This window comes from Alosa sapidissima, chromosome 6 (assembly GCF_018492685.1).
Source record: "Alosa sapidissima isolate fAloSap1 chromosome 6, fAloSap1.pri, whole genome shotgun sequence".
In the NCBI taxonomy this organism is placed as follows: domain Eukaryota; kingdom Metazoa; phylum Chordata; class Actinopteri; order Clupeiformes; family Clupeidae; genus Alosa; species Alosa sapidissima.
Window position 1 is genome coordinate 38,583,151 of NC_055962.1, and position 15,513 is coordinate 38,598,663.

The 15,513-nt window shown below is 47.4% G+C and overlaps 1 protein-coding gene across 4 annotated transcripts in view; it reads left to right on the plus strand.

The window, feature by feature from the left end:
- kcnk2b (potassium channel, subfamily K, member 2b) overlaps window positions 1-15,513 on the plus strand; it is a 69,626-nt gene that overhangs the window by 45,849 nt on the left and 8,264 nt on the right. For 3 of the 4 annotated variants that reach the window (XM_042095774.1, XM_042095775.1, XM_042095777.1), the window contains exons 5-6: window positions 9,106-9,292; window positions 13,791-13,930. In XM_042095774.1, coding sequence (XP_041951708.1) covers window positions 9,106-9,292; window positions 13,791-13,930 — 327 coding nt within the window. The remainder of the gene's footprint in view (window positions 1-9,105; window positions 9,293-13,790; window positions 13,931-15,513) is intronic. The other variant, XM_042095776.1, reaches the window with a different exon arrangement.

The window sequence follows — 15,513 nt, forward strand, 5'->3', positions numbered from 1 at the left end:
TTAACTGCTTCATCTCAGACCTGCCAGAGGGCACAACAAAGATGCTAGAGGATCATTTAATGGAAAACTCGGCTCTGACAGGAGCGGGTATCAGTGGGCATCAGCGTCTCAGTCTATCATAGTGACAGGAGCGGGCATCAGTGGGCATCAGCGTCTCAGTCTATCATAGTGACAGGAGCGGGCATCAGTGGGCATCAGCGTCTCAGTCTATCATAGTGACAGGAGCGGGCATCAGTGGACATCAGCGTCTCAGTCTATCATAGTGACAATGGCGCGCTGAAGAGACTCAGATCCATCTCTACGCCATCCCACATGAGTAGGTAGCACTCTTCCTTTTTAATGGTTTCCATGTCAACAGAATCAGAAACAGCAAATTCGACTTCGAAGTCACAGCGGCATCCAACACACACACACAAACACACAGACACATCTCATTGTAAATAGGTCTCCTAATTTATTAAAGATTGTTTCTCCTCATTTGTAAGGTTTTTGTGGATAAAAGCACCTGACCTGCCAACTGAATACACACACACACACACACACACACACACACACACACACACACACACACACACAGCCAGTAATGAGGTTGAGGATATTCTGACCTGCCAACTATAATGGGTAATACACACACACACACACACACACACACATACTGTACACACACGTGTGTGCACACACATAGATATACACACCTGCACTGCCAACTGAATATAATGGGTTTGAAATGTAACTGAATATAATGGCTAATACATGCACACACACACACACACACACACACACACACACACACACACACACGTGCATGCCAACTGCAACTGACCTGCCGACTGAATATAATGGGTTGGAAATGTAACTGATTATAATGGCAAATACACGTACACACACACACACACACACACGTGCATGCACACACCTCATGCTAGTAAATGTACACACAGAGACGTACACACACCTCATGGTAATACACAAACGCACACACACCTCATGATAATACACACCCACACTCACACGCACATGCACACACACACATACCTCATGATAATACACACACACACTCACACGTACATGCACACACACACACAAAGCTCATACTAGTAGACGTACACACACAGACATACACACACCTCATGGTAATACACATAGACACACACTCACATGCACATGCACACCTATATACACACCTCATGATAATAATACACACTCACACGTACATGCACACACACACACACTTTATGATAACATACGCACACACACACCTCATGGTAATACACATACACACACACTCACACGTACAAGCACACACACACACAAAGCTCATGCTAATAGACGTACACACACACACACCTCATAAGAACTCACACCGCCTCTGTCTTTCCTAGCATCTGAGACACAGCCGCTGTGTGTGTGTGTGAGTGTGTGTCTGTGTGTGTGTGTGAGTGTGTGTCTGTATGTGTGTGTGAGTGTGTGTCTGTATGTGTGTGCACGTTTAAAAGCAGAGCAAAGCTATTTAAACAGCCTAATTGCTTTCCCTGGAAACAGATAAAATTCAATAACTAAAAAGCCATGTAGACAAAGGTTATTGCTCTTCCTGCTGAGTGTGTGTGTTTCGTGTGTGTGTGTGTGGGGGGGGGGGGGCGCATGTATATGTGTGTGTGTGTTTGTGTGTGTGTGTGTGTGGGCGCATGTATATGTGTGCGTGTGTGTGTGTGTGTAAGATTGTTTTGATGGTGTGTGTGTGTGGGCGCATGTATATGTGTGTGTGTGTGTGGGGGGGGGGGGGGGGGGGGTGTGCATGTATATGTGTGCGTGTGTGTTTGTGGGTGTGTAAGATTGTTTTGATGGTGGGTGTGTGTGTGTGTGTGGGCGCATGTATATGTGTGTGTGTGGGCGTGTGTAAGATTGTTTTGATGGTGGGTGTGTGTGTGTGTGTGTGTGTGTGGGCGGGCGCATGTATATGTGTGTGTGTGTGTGTGTGTAAGATTGTTTTGATGGTGTGTGTGTGTGTGTGTGTGTGTGTGTGTGTGTGTGGGCGCATGTGTGTGTGTGTGTGTGTGTAAGATTGTTTTGATGGTGTGTGTGTGTGTGTGTGTGGGCGCATGTAAATGTGTGTGTGTGTGTGTGTAAGATTGTTTTGATGGTGGGTGTGTGTGTGTGTGTATGGCTGTTGTGGGGGCGTATGTATGTGTGTGGGCGCATGTGTGTGTGTGTGTGTAAGATTGTTTTGATGGTGTGTGTGTGTGTGTGTGTAAGATTGTTTTGATGGTGTGTGTGTGTGTGTGTGTGGGCGCATGTATATGTGTGTGTGTGTGTGTAAGATTGTTTTGATGGTGTGTGTGTGTGTGTGTGTGGGCGCATGTATATGTGTGTGTGTGTGTGTGTGTGTGTAAGATTGTTTTGATGGTGTGTGTGTGTGTGTGTGTAAGATTGTTTTGATGGTGTGTGTGTGTGTGTGTGTGTGTGTGGGCGCATGTATATGTGTGTGTGTGTGTGTAAGATTGTTTTGATGGTGGGTGTGTGTGTGTGTGTGTATGGCTGTTGTGGGCGTATGTATGTGTGTGTGTGTGTGTAAGATTGTTTTGATGGTGGGTGTGTGTGTGTGTGTGGGCGCATGTATATGTGTGTGTGTGTGTGTAAGATTGTTTTGATGGTGTGTGTGTGTGTTTGTGGGCGCATGTATATGTGTGCGTGTGTGTGTAAGATTGTTTTGATGGTGGGTTAATTGCTTTGACAAACACACTGATGAAACACCTGCGCGGCCTGAAAGATTGATTGTGTGTGTGTGTGTGTGTGTTTATGGATTGTTCCATTGCTCTGTTGGTCTTAATTAAAAGGGGCCATCTTTCTGGAGTCACCAGTCTCCATATAGCCCAGTGTGTAATGAACACGCACGTACGCACGCACGCACACAGATTCACACACGCACGCACACAGACTCACACACGCACGCACACAGACTCACACACACACGCACACAGACTCACACACGCACGCACGCACACAGACTCATACACACACACACACACACAGACTCACACACACACATGCACGCACACAGACTCACACACACACACGCGCGCACGCTATAGTTAAGACACACACACTCACATATATGCTTTTACATAGAGTAAAGTGGGCACACACACACACACACACACACACACACACACTACAGCTCTGGCACCAGGTATGGTGCACACACACACACACACACACACACACACACACATACACACACACACACACTACAACTTTGACACCAGGTATGGTGCACACGCGCACACACACACACACACACACACACACACACACACACATACACACACACACACACACACACACACTACAGCTCTGGCACCAGGTATGGTGCACACACACAAACACACACTATGGTATATTATCCTTACACACACACAGCTCTGAGATGGTGTGTGTTGAGGATGTTCAGAATAGGGCAGGAGCAATGAGCTACAGTGGACGTACACCGCAGGGTCTTAGTGACCGCAGGGTTCAGCAGGGTCTTAGTGACCGCAGGGTTCAGCAGGGGAATGGTGAGCGTTGAGGCAGTCAGTCAACTCCACAGAGCAGATGAGATGAATTTACAGGCACACACACACAGACACACTCACACACAAACACACACACACAAACGCACACACACACACAAACGCACACACACAAACACACACCACACACACACACATACTCTCTCACACAAACACACACACATCAAGGGAACGGTGAGTGCTGAGGCAGTCAGTCAACTCCACACACCAAATAGATGAATTCAAACTCTTTCTCACACAGACACACACACGTACACATACTCTCACACACATACTCACACACACACATACTTACACACACACACGCACACAGTAGAGGATAGGCAAGCATTGAGGCAGTCGGTCCACGCACCAGATAGATGAATTCACACACACACGCACACACACCTGACATATTCACATATTCACTTTGACAGAAAAACACAGTTTATAAGCGGATCAAAATGAAATCGCACTGAAATCATGCAGGACCTCATAGTGCACCTTTAAGCAAGACTGTCCTTACTGATTGGTGTGTGTGTGTGTGTGTGTGTGTGTGTGTGTGTGTGTGTGTGTGAGTAAAAGAGAGAGAATAAGCAGAGTAAGCTGAAGCACTGAAGCATCTGCTTATACAACAGCCTTGTCTCCAGTCATCACACATCAGCCCCATTCCCCTGAGCCTTACACACACACACACACACACACACACACACACACACACACACACATCAACCCCATTCTCCTTACCATGGAAATCATGCAGCATGAGTAGCTCTGACGTAAGCATGTCCATTGACACATACACACACACACACACAGACACAAACACACATATACACACACACACACACATACACACACACCACACAGACACACATATACACACCCATATACACACACACACACACACACATACACACACACACACACACACACATATACACAGACACACACATATACACACACACATACACACATATACACACGCATATACACACACACACACACTCAGAAGGGCAGAAGATTCATCATCCATAGGTGTGACGTCATTTTATCATCAACGGAGTCCCTACAAGACACACACACACACAGATTACCTCTATCTATTTCTCTCTCTCTCTTTCTCTCTCACACACACACACACACACAATCTGATGAGAGGATTGGTTTAGAGAGGAAGTCTGTGCTGGTGTGTGTGTGTGTGTGTGTCTGTGTTGGTGTGTGTGTGTGTGAGAGAGTCTGTGCTGGTGTGTGTATGTGTATCTGTGTTGGTGTGTGTGTGTGAGAGAGAGTCTGTGCTGGTGTGTGTGTGTGTGTGTCTGTGTTGGTGTGTGTGTGTGTGTGTGTGAGAGTCTGTGCTGGTGTGTGTGTGTGTGAGAGAGTCTGTGCTGGTGTGTGTGTGTGTGTGTGTGTGAGAGTCTGTGTTGGTGTGTGTGTGTGTATCTGTGCTGGTGTGTGTGTGTGTGAGAGAGTCTGTGCTGGTGTGTGTGTATCTGTGTTGGTGTGTGTGTGTGTGTGAGAGTCTGTGCTGGTGTGTGTATCTGTGCTGGTGTGTGTGTGTGTGAGAGAGAGTCTGTGCTGGTGTGTGTGTGTGTATCTGTGTTGGTGTGTGTGTGTGTGAGGGAGTCTGTGCTGGTGTGTGTGTGTTTGTGTTGGTGTGTGTGAGTCTGTGCTGGAGTGTGTGTGTGTGTGTGTGTGTGTGCTGGTGTGTGTGTGTGAGTCTGTGCTGGTGTGTGTGAGTCTGTGCTGGTGTGTGTGTGTATGCTGGTGTGTGTCTGTGCTGTGTGTGTGTGTGTGTGTGTGTGTGTGTGTCAGAGCATTAAATGAGTCTGTGTGTGTGTGTAACAGAGCATTAAGTGTGTGTGTGTGTGTGTGTTTGTGTGTAACAGAGCATTAAGTGTGTGTGTGTGTGACAGGATATTAAGTGTGTGTGTGTGTGTAACAGAGCATTAAGCGAGTGTGTGTGTGAGCAGTAAGACTGGCGAGACTGGACACAGGCATGTTCTCACTCAGCAGAAATGTTAAAATAATTATATCCACTGCAGTGCCCTTCACCCTCTGAACACATGCACGCACACACACACACACACACACACACACACACATCCACACACACACACACATATAACACACACACACACATATGTTAAATTAATTATATCCACTGCAGTACCCTTCACCCTCTGAGCACAGAGATACAAGATATGCAACCACAAGATATGCACACACACACACACACATAAGGTACACACACACACTCACACACATCCACACACATATAAGGTACACACACACATACATATAAGGTACACACACACATACACACACACACACACACACATTTATAAGGTACACACACACATACATCCACACGCATATAAGGTACACACACACACACATCCACACACATATAAGGTACACACACTCACATACATATAAGGTACACACACACACATATAAGGTACACATACACACACACACACACACATATTAGGTACATGCACACACACATCCACACACATATAAGGTGTACACACACACACACACACATACATATAAGTTACACACACACACATATAAGGTACACACACACATATTAGGTACATGCACACACACATCCACATGCATATAAGGTACACACACACTCACACACATCCACACACATATAAGGAACACACACAGACGTACACTGGCGCCTTAATCCAGGGGCTTACCTGGGCTTCAGCCCAGGGGCCTCGACCAATGAGGGGCCTCCTAATAATAATAATGATAATCAATAATAATAAACGGCGTGTCCGTATCCGCGGCGTCATTAGCCAACTCTGGAGCTAGCCTACTCTGGAGCTAGCCTACTCTGAAGCTAGCCTACTCTGGAGCTAGCCTACTCTGAAGCTAGCCAACTCTGGAGCTAGCCTACTCTGGAGCTAGCCTACTCTGAAGCTAGCCTACTCTGGAGCTAGCCTACTCTGGAGCTAGCCTACTCTGGAGCTAGCCTAATTGAGCACATCACACTGCTCTACAATGACATCCATGCAGAGGCCCCCTTTGTCTTCTCTTCTAAAGTGTAACAAAATGTAACAAAACTTAATAAATCCCAACGGGTGTGTAGATGAGCTAGAGGAGAGGCTGAAACTGACTGACAAACCTTACAAACTCTGGAGATAACGTGGGTAGGATTGTAGCAACGATAAACAAATGACGTGGATTCCTGTAACTGTCCATGAAAACAGAAGGCATAGCAGGTAAATATCGTAGCAAATAGCCTGGCAAAGTTCACTTGTCTCACTGGAGTGAACGCAGAACATGGGCTGTGGCGCAAAGAAATGAATTAGTGATCTGCATCTCCGTTCACCAACTGCTAAGTTTGTGCTAACCCATTCGCACATATAATAGTCTATGTTATGTTTTCTGATTGTTAACGTGAGATATGTCTCCATGTAGGTAGCCATGTTCACGTCACATGAGCCAGCTGCTTGTTCTGTAGGCTAAAAGTATTTCTGTCCCTCCCAATCTGTGTTAAACTGGTGTGTTGAGTAGACAGAATTTCAGAAAAACTCCTGGGGAACCCTCCCGACACGACAAACACATGCACTTTTGAAAAGCTTTTAAACGTCCATATGTGTACCCATCTTTTAACTTAGCCTACAGCCAGTGTTGTAAAAGTTCAACGCTTGTTTTCGTGCAGTAGGCTAGCCTTTTTGATAAGCGATGTCATGGGTAGGCGGACGTGATTCGAGGGCTTTCTGTTCCTGTTTATGTAAAGGTTTTACATAGGCTGAATAATGATAGGCTACACTGCATGTTATTAACCAAATAACATGCAGCTATGTGTCGGGTCAGATCGCGGGCCGGGTATCATTTAATCATAATTAATATTTGCGGTGGGGGGGGGCTTAAAAACATATAGCCCAGGGGCCTCAGGTGGTATTAAGGCCCTGCACACATATAAGGTACACACACACACACACATAAATAAGGTACACACACACATATAAGGTATACACACACATATACAAGGCACACACACCCTGCACACATATAAGGTACACACACACACACACATAAATAAGGTACACACACACATATAAGGTATACACACACATATACAAGGCACACACACCCTGCACTCATATAAGGTACACACACACACACACATAAATAAGGTACACACACACATATAAGGTATACACACACATATACAAGGCACACACACACACACACATATAAGGTACACACACACACACACACACACACACACACACACACACACACACACATATAAGGTACACACACACACACACACACACACACACACACACATAATGTACACACACACACATATATAAGGTACACACACACATATAAGGCACACACACACACACACACACACACACACACATAAGGTACACACACACAAACATATAAGGTACACACACACATATAAGGTACACACACACACATAATGTATACACACACAAACATATAAGGTACACACACACACACACACACACACACACACACACACACATAAGGTATACACACACAAACATATAAGGTACACACATACACACATATATAAGGCACACACACACACACATAAGGTATACACACACAAACATATAAGGTACTCACACACATATAAAGTAAACACACACACACATATAAGGTACACACACACACACACATTTAAGATACACACACACACACACATAAAAGGTACACACACACACATCCATACACATATAACAGGTGTACACACAGCATGCACTGTACAAAGATACATAAACTTCAAAATATATATTCTCAAAGACACATCGATCTCTTCAACAGGAAATATGCGGAGATACACACACACACACTCTATCACACACACACACACACACACCAGCGCGCGCGCACACGCACACACACACACACACTCTCTCTCTATCACACACATACTGTACCAAATCAGCCGGTGTGTTTTTACTGACAGTGTGTGTTTCTGTTGTGTGTTTGAAGTAGTTTTGTTCAGCTTAACACTCTTGAGTGTGTTTGTGTGTGTGTGTGTGCTTTGCATTTGAACACTGGAGCTGCCTGTTGGAGCTGGGCTGGTGTGTGTGTGTGTGTGTGTGTGTGTGTGTGTGTGTGTCTGTGTGCTGGTGTGTGTGTGTGTGTGTTCTGTTGTATGTGTGTGTGTGTGTGCTGGTGTGTGTGTGTGTTCTGGTGTGTGTGTGTGTGCTGGTGTGTGTGTGTTCTGGTGTGTGTGTGTGTGCTGGTGTATGTGTGTGTGTGTGCTGGTGTGTGTGTGTGTGTGTGCTGGTGTGTGTGTGTGTGTGTGTGTGCTGGTGTGTGTGTGTGTGTGTGTGTGTGCTGGTGTGTGTGTGTGTGTGTGTGCTGGTGTGTGTGTGTGTGTGTGTGTGTGTGCTGGTGTTTGTGTGTGTGTGTGCGTTTGAACACTGTAGCTGCCTGTTGGAGGCCTTTGTGTTGTGTTCTCCCCCCCCCCCCCCCCTGCAGCCTTTTGATTAAATATTCATCACATGAAGTGGAACGTCACATGTGTGTTCTCCCCTCCCCCCAGAAGTGGAACGTCAGTCAGACGAAGATCCGCGTCATCTCCACAGTGATCTTCATCCTCTTCGGCTGCGTCCTCTTCGTCGCGCTCCCAGCGGTCATCTTCCAGTACATCGAGGGCTGGAGCACTCTCGAGTCCATCTACTTCGTGGTCATCACCCTCACCACCATCGGCTTCGGCGACTTCGTCGCAGGTGAGACACCGTCGACCAGTCGTATCCCACGGCAACCACCGGCAAAACATGCCAAGGGCTTGAACACGTCTGCAACACAGCAGGCTTTACTGAAACGTCTGCAACACAGCAGGCTTTACTGCAACACAGCAGGCTTTACTGCAACACAGCAGGCTTTACTGCAACACGGCAGGCTTTACTGCAACACAGCATGCTTTACTGCAACACAGCAGGCTTTACTGCAACACGGCAGGCTTTACTGCAACACGGCAGGTTTACTGCAACACAGCAGGCTTTACTGCAACACAGCAGGCTTTACTGAAACGTCTGCAACACAGCAGGCTTTACTGCAACACAGCAGGCTTTACTGAAACGTCTGCAACACAGCAGGCTTTACTGCAACACAGCAGGCTTTACTGCAACACGGCAGGCTTTACTGAAACGTCTGCAACACAGCAGGCTTTACTGCAACATGGCAGGCTTTACTGAAACGTCTGCAACACAGCAGGCTTTACTGCAACACGGCAGGCTTTACTGCAACACAGCAGGCTCTACTGAAACGTCTGCAACACAGCAGGCATTACTGCAACACAGCAGGCTTTACTGCAACACGGCTGGCTTTACTGGAACGTCTGCAACACAGCAGGCTTTACTGCAACACTGCAGGCTTTACTGCAACACGGCAGGCTTTACTGCAACACAGCAGGCTTTACTGCAACACGGCAGGCTTTACTGAAACGTCTGCAACACAGCAGGCTTTACTGCAACACGCCAGGCTTTTACTGCAACACGGCAGGCTTTACTGCAACACGGCAGGCTTTACTGCAACACGGCAGGCTTTACTGAAACGTCTGCAACACAGCAGGCTTTACTGCAACACAGCAGGCTTTACTGAAACGTCTGCAACACAGCAGGCTTTACTGCAACACGGCAGGCTTTACTGCAACACGGTAGGCTTTACTGAAGCGTCTGCAACACAGCAGGCTTTACTGCAACACAGCAAGCTTTACTGCAACACGGCAGGCTTTACTGCAACACGCCAGGCTTTACTGCAACACGGCAGGCTTTACTGAAACGTCTGCAACACAGCAGGCTTTACTGCAACACGGCAGGCTTTACTGAAACGTCTGCAACACAGCAGGCTTTACTGCAACATGGCAAGCTTTACTGAAACGTCTGCAACACAGCAGGCTTTACTGCAACACGGCAGGCTTTACTGAAACATCTGCAACACAGCAGGCTTTACTGCAACACAGCAAGCTTTACTGCAACACGGCAGGCTTTACTGCAACACAGCAGGCTTTACTGCAACACGGCAGGCTTTACTGAAACGTCTGCAACACAGCAGGCTTTACTGCAACACAGCAGGCTTTACTGCAACACGGCAGGCTTTACTGAAACGTCTGCAACACAGCAGGCTTTACTGCAACACAGCAGGCTTTACTGCAACACAGCAGGCTTTACTGCAACACGGCAGGCTTTACTGAAACGTCTGCAACACAGCAGGCTTTACTGCAACACGGCAGGCTTTACTGCAACACGGCAGGCTTTACTGAAACACGGCAGGCTTTACCGCAACACGGCAGGCTTTACTGAAACATCTGCAACACAGCAGGCTTTACTGCAACACGGCAGGCTTTACTGCAACACGGCAGGCTTTACTGAAACATCTGCAACACAGCAGGCTTTACTGCAACACAGCAGACTTTACTGAAACGTCTGCAACACAGCAGGCTTTACTGCAACACAGCAGGCTTTACTGCAACACGGCAGGCTTTACTGCAACACGGCAGGCTTTACTGAAGCGTCTGCAACACGGCAGGCTTTACTGCAACACGCCAGGCTTTACTGCAACACGGCAGGCTTTACTGAAACATCTGCAACACAGCAGGCTTTACTGCAACACGCCAGGCTTTACTGAAACGTCTGCAACACAGCAGGCTTTACTGCAACACGGCAGGCTTTACTGCAACACGGCAGGCTTTACTGAAACGTCTGCAACACAGCAGGCTTTACTGCAACACAGCAGGCTTTACTGCAACACGGCAGGCTTTACTGCAACACGGCAGGCTTTACTGAAACATCTGCAACACAGCAGGCTTTACTGCAACACAGCAGACTTTACTGAAACGTCTGCAACACAGCAGGCTTTACTGCAACACAGCAGGCTTTACTGCAACACAGCAGGCTTTACTGCAACACGGCAGGCTTTACTGCAACACGGCAGGCTTTACTGAAACGTCTGCAACACAGCAGGCTTTACTGCAACACGGCAGGCTTTACTGCAACACAGCAGGCTTTACTGCAACACGGCAGGCTTTACTGCAACACGGCAGGCTTTACTGCAACACGGCAGGCTTTACCGCAACACGGCAGGCTTTACTGAAACATCTGCAACACAGCAGGCTTTACTGCAACACGGCAGGCTTTACTGCAACACGGCAGGCTTTACTGAAACATCTGCAACACAGCAGGCTTTACTGCAACACAGCAGACTTTACTGAAACGTCTGCAACACAGCAGGCTTTACTGCAACACAGCAGGCTTTACTGCAACACGGCAGGCTTTACTGCAACACAGCAGGCTTTACTGAAGCGTCTGCAACACGGCAGGCTTTACTGCAACACGCCAGGCTTTACTGCAACACGGCAGGCTTTACTGAAACATCTGCAACACAGCAGGCTTTACTGCAACACGCCAGGCTTTACTGAAACGTCTGCAACACAGCAGGCTTTACTGCAACACGGCAGGCTTTACTGCAACACGGCAGGCTTTACTGAAACGTCTGCAACACAGCAGGCTTTACTGCAACACGGCAGGCTTTACTGCAACACGGCAGGCTTTACTGAAACGTCTGCAACACAGCAGGCTTTACTGCAACACAGCAGGCTTTACTGAAACATCTGCAACACAGCAGGCTTTACTGCAACACGCCAGGCTTTACTGAAACGTCTGCAACACAGCAGGCTTTACTGCAACACGGCAGGCTTTACTGCAACACGGCAGGCTTTACTGAAACGTCTGCAACACAGCAGGCTTTACTGCAACACGGCAGGCTTTACTGCAACACGGCAGGCTTTACTGAAACGTCTGCAACACAGCAGGCTTTACTGCAACACAGCAGGCTTTACTGCAACACAGCAGGCTTTACTGCAACACGGCAGGCTTTACTGAAACGTCTGCAACACAGCAGGCTTTACTGCAACACGGCAGGCTTTACTGCAACACGGCAGGCTTTACTGAAACGTCTGCAACACAGCAGGCTTTACTGCAACACGGCAGGCTTTACTGCAACACGGCAGGCTTTACTGAAACGTCTGCAACACAGCAGGCTTTACTGCAACACAGCAGGCTTTACTGCAACACGGCAGGCTTTACTGAAACATCTGCAACACAGCAGGCTTTACTGCAACACGGCAGGCTTTACTGCAACACGGCAGGCTTTACTGAAACATCTGCAACACAGCAGGCTTTACTGCAACACAGCAGACTTTACTGAAACGTCTGCAACACAGCAGGCTTTACTGCAACACAGCAGGCTTTACTGCAACACGGCAGGCTTTACTGCAACACGGCAGGCTTTACTGCAACACGGCAGGCTTTACTGAAGCGTCTGCAACACAGCAGGCTTTACTGCAACACAGCAGGCTTTACTGCAACACAGCAAGCTTTACTGCAACACGGCAGGCTTTACTGAAACACGGCAGGCTTTACTGCAACACGCCAGGCTTTACTGCAACACGGCAGGCTTTACTGCAACACGGCAGGCTTTACTGAGGCTTCTTTTAAGGCTTCTGTTACAGACAGCAGAGCCGTTCGGTAGAGTGGCCGCTTTTGAACCCAGACTGATTTGGATCCAGAAGGTTGTTCTGTGAAAGGAAGTCAGAGACCTGTTTGGAGAGACCCTGCACCAGTGCAGCTCTGACATGCGTACGCTGATTGATGTAGCTTGTCCTAACAGGATGTGATCCGAGCGAACTTTAGCGATAAACTCTGTTTTATTACATTGTTTTCAATTGGAATGTCCTGACTGTGCGAGACACAGCGCGATGCGTTGGAATGTCCTGACTGTGCGAGACACAGCGCGATGCGATGTCCTGACTGTGCGAGACACAGCGCGATGCGTTGGAATGTCCTGACTGTGCGAGACACAGCGCGATGCGTTGGAAGATAGCATTACATGCTAAAACAGTCGCTCACTCGAATCCTGTTAGGACAAGCTGTTAGTTTACAGTGATAACTTGTGCCATCCTCCAGGTGTGTTAGTCCATCAGTGTTAACTTGTGCTATCCTCCAGGTGTGTTAGTCCATCAGTGTTAACTTGTGCTATCCTCCAGGTGTGTTAGTCCATCAGTGTTAACTTGTGCTATCCTCCAGGTGTGTTAGTCCATCAGTGTTAACTTGTGCTATCCTCCAGGTGTGTTAGTCCATCAGTGTTAACTTGTGCTATCCTCCAGGTGAGTCGCTCATACAGGCGTGACTCCCTCCCTGACTCTCTGTTCTGTGTGGGCCCGTCCAGGTGGTTCTGAGATCGAGTACCAGGAGTACTACAAGCCCGTGGTGTGGTTCTGGATCCTGGTGGGCTTGGCGTACTTCGCGGCGGTGCTCAGCATGATCGGAGACTGGTTCCGGGTGATCTCCAAGAAGACCAAAGAGGAGGTACGGACGTGCATCAACGCAACTCATACACACCAAGACATGAGTGTCTAATGTCTCACCAATTCCAACAGTGTCTCTGCATTGAATTTCTCTCTTGCACTCCTAACCTGCAGATGGCACCGTGGGGGTTTGTTAAGGTCCATGCTGCGTGCTAGTGTTTACACGTCTGCCTCTTCTTGTAGCATCAATAGCGTAGTAGCAGGACATTGGTTGCATCCAGAATGGTAGCCGTAGCCTATAGCTCTGATAGCTAAGAAAATGTACACTCATCAATCCCCCATTTCGGTGACTGGCTGGAACAGTTTTGTTATGTTTGGTGAACAGTTGCTCCACTTCCTCTGTTTCACAGTGAACTCACTAATATAGAGCTGGTGGATATTCACATCACAGTGAACTCACTAATATAGAGCTGGTGCATATTCACAGTGAACTCACTAATATAGAGCTGGTGCATATATACTGAATGTTACCAAAAGGGTTCGGGGTTAGAAATGGCTTAGAATTGCTGACGGTGCCTTTAAACAGTCTCAAATGGAACTGCTTGAACGCTGCAGACTGAAGCTCTGAGCAGCAGAGTGTGTGTGTGTGTGTGTGTGTGTGTGTGTGGGTCGGAGATGGCTCGGTTCTGAGCAGTAGAGTGTGGGCCGGAGCTGCCTCTTGTGTGTGTGTGTGTGTGTGTGTGTGTGTGTGAGCTGGCGCTGCTCTCCGCTCTCAGAGCTGGGCCTTACATCATCCGTCTGCTGTTACCTGGGCAGCACTCCAGTGCAGAGTGGATTCATCCATCACCAGATCGAGAGAGAGAGATAGGAGAGAGAGGGAGAGAGAGAAGGGAGGAGAGAAAGAGAGCTTTCCAGTGAAGGACCCATCTGTAGAGGTTATATTTCTATAATAATATATCAGGTGTGTGTGTGACGTGGTGTTAGATTTCTATAATAATAGAAGGTGTTTTATAAAAAGGTTTATTCGCGGCAGCGGGAATCACACAAACACCAGGACACCATTACACAGGAAACACAATAAAACACGCACGATACACAAGGGAAGTCAATAAAACACACACGATACACAAGGGAAGTCAATAAAACACACACGATACACAAGGGAAGTCAATAAAACACACACGATACACAAGGGAAGTCAATAAAACACACACGATACACAAGGGAAGTCAATAAAACACACACGATACACAAGGGAAGTCAATAAAACACGCACGATACACAAACAGGGTAGGCACATACAACACACGGGGTAAACACATGAGGTACAACCTAAAGAAAGACTACACAAGCTAACACATACATGACAAGGTAAACGCAATTACACTCACTAAAACCGACATTACACAATCCAGCATTCACACACATTGCATTCTGGGAGGATAGCACTCTGACGTTACAACAGTCCGAAAGGCACCGACGTTACAATAATATATCAGATTCATCTGTAGATGTGGTGTTAGAGTTCTATTAAAATATATCAGATGTGTGTGTGTGTGTGTGTGCGTGTGTGTGTGCGTGTGTGTGTGTGTGTGTGTGTGTGTGACCTGATGTCTCTCTTAGAAAAAATCTTTACTGCTGTCA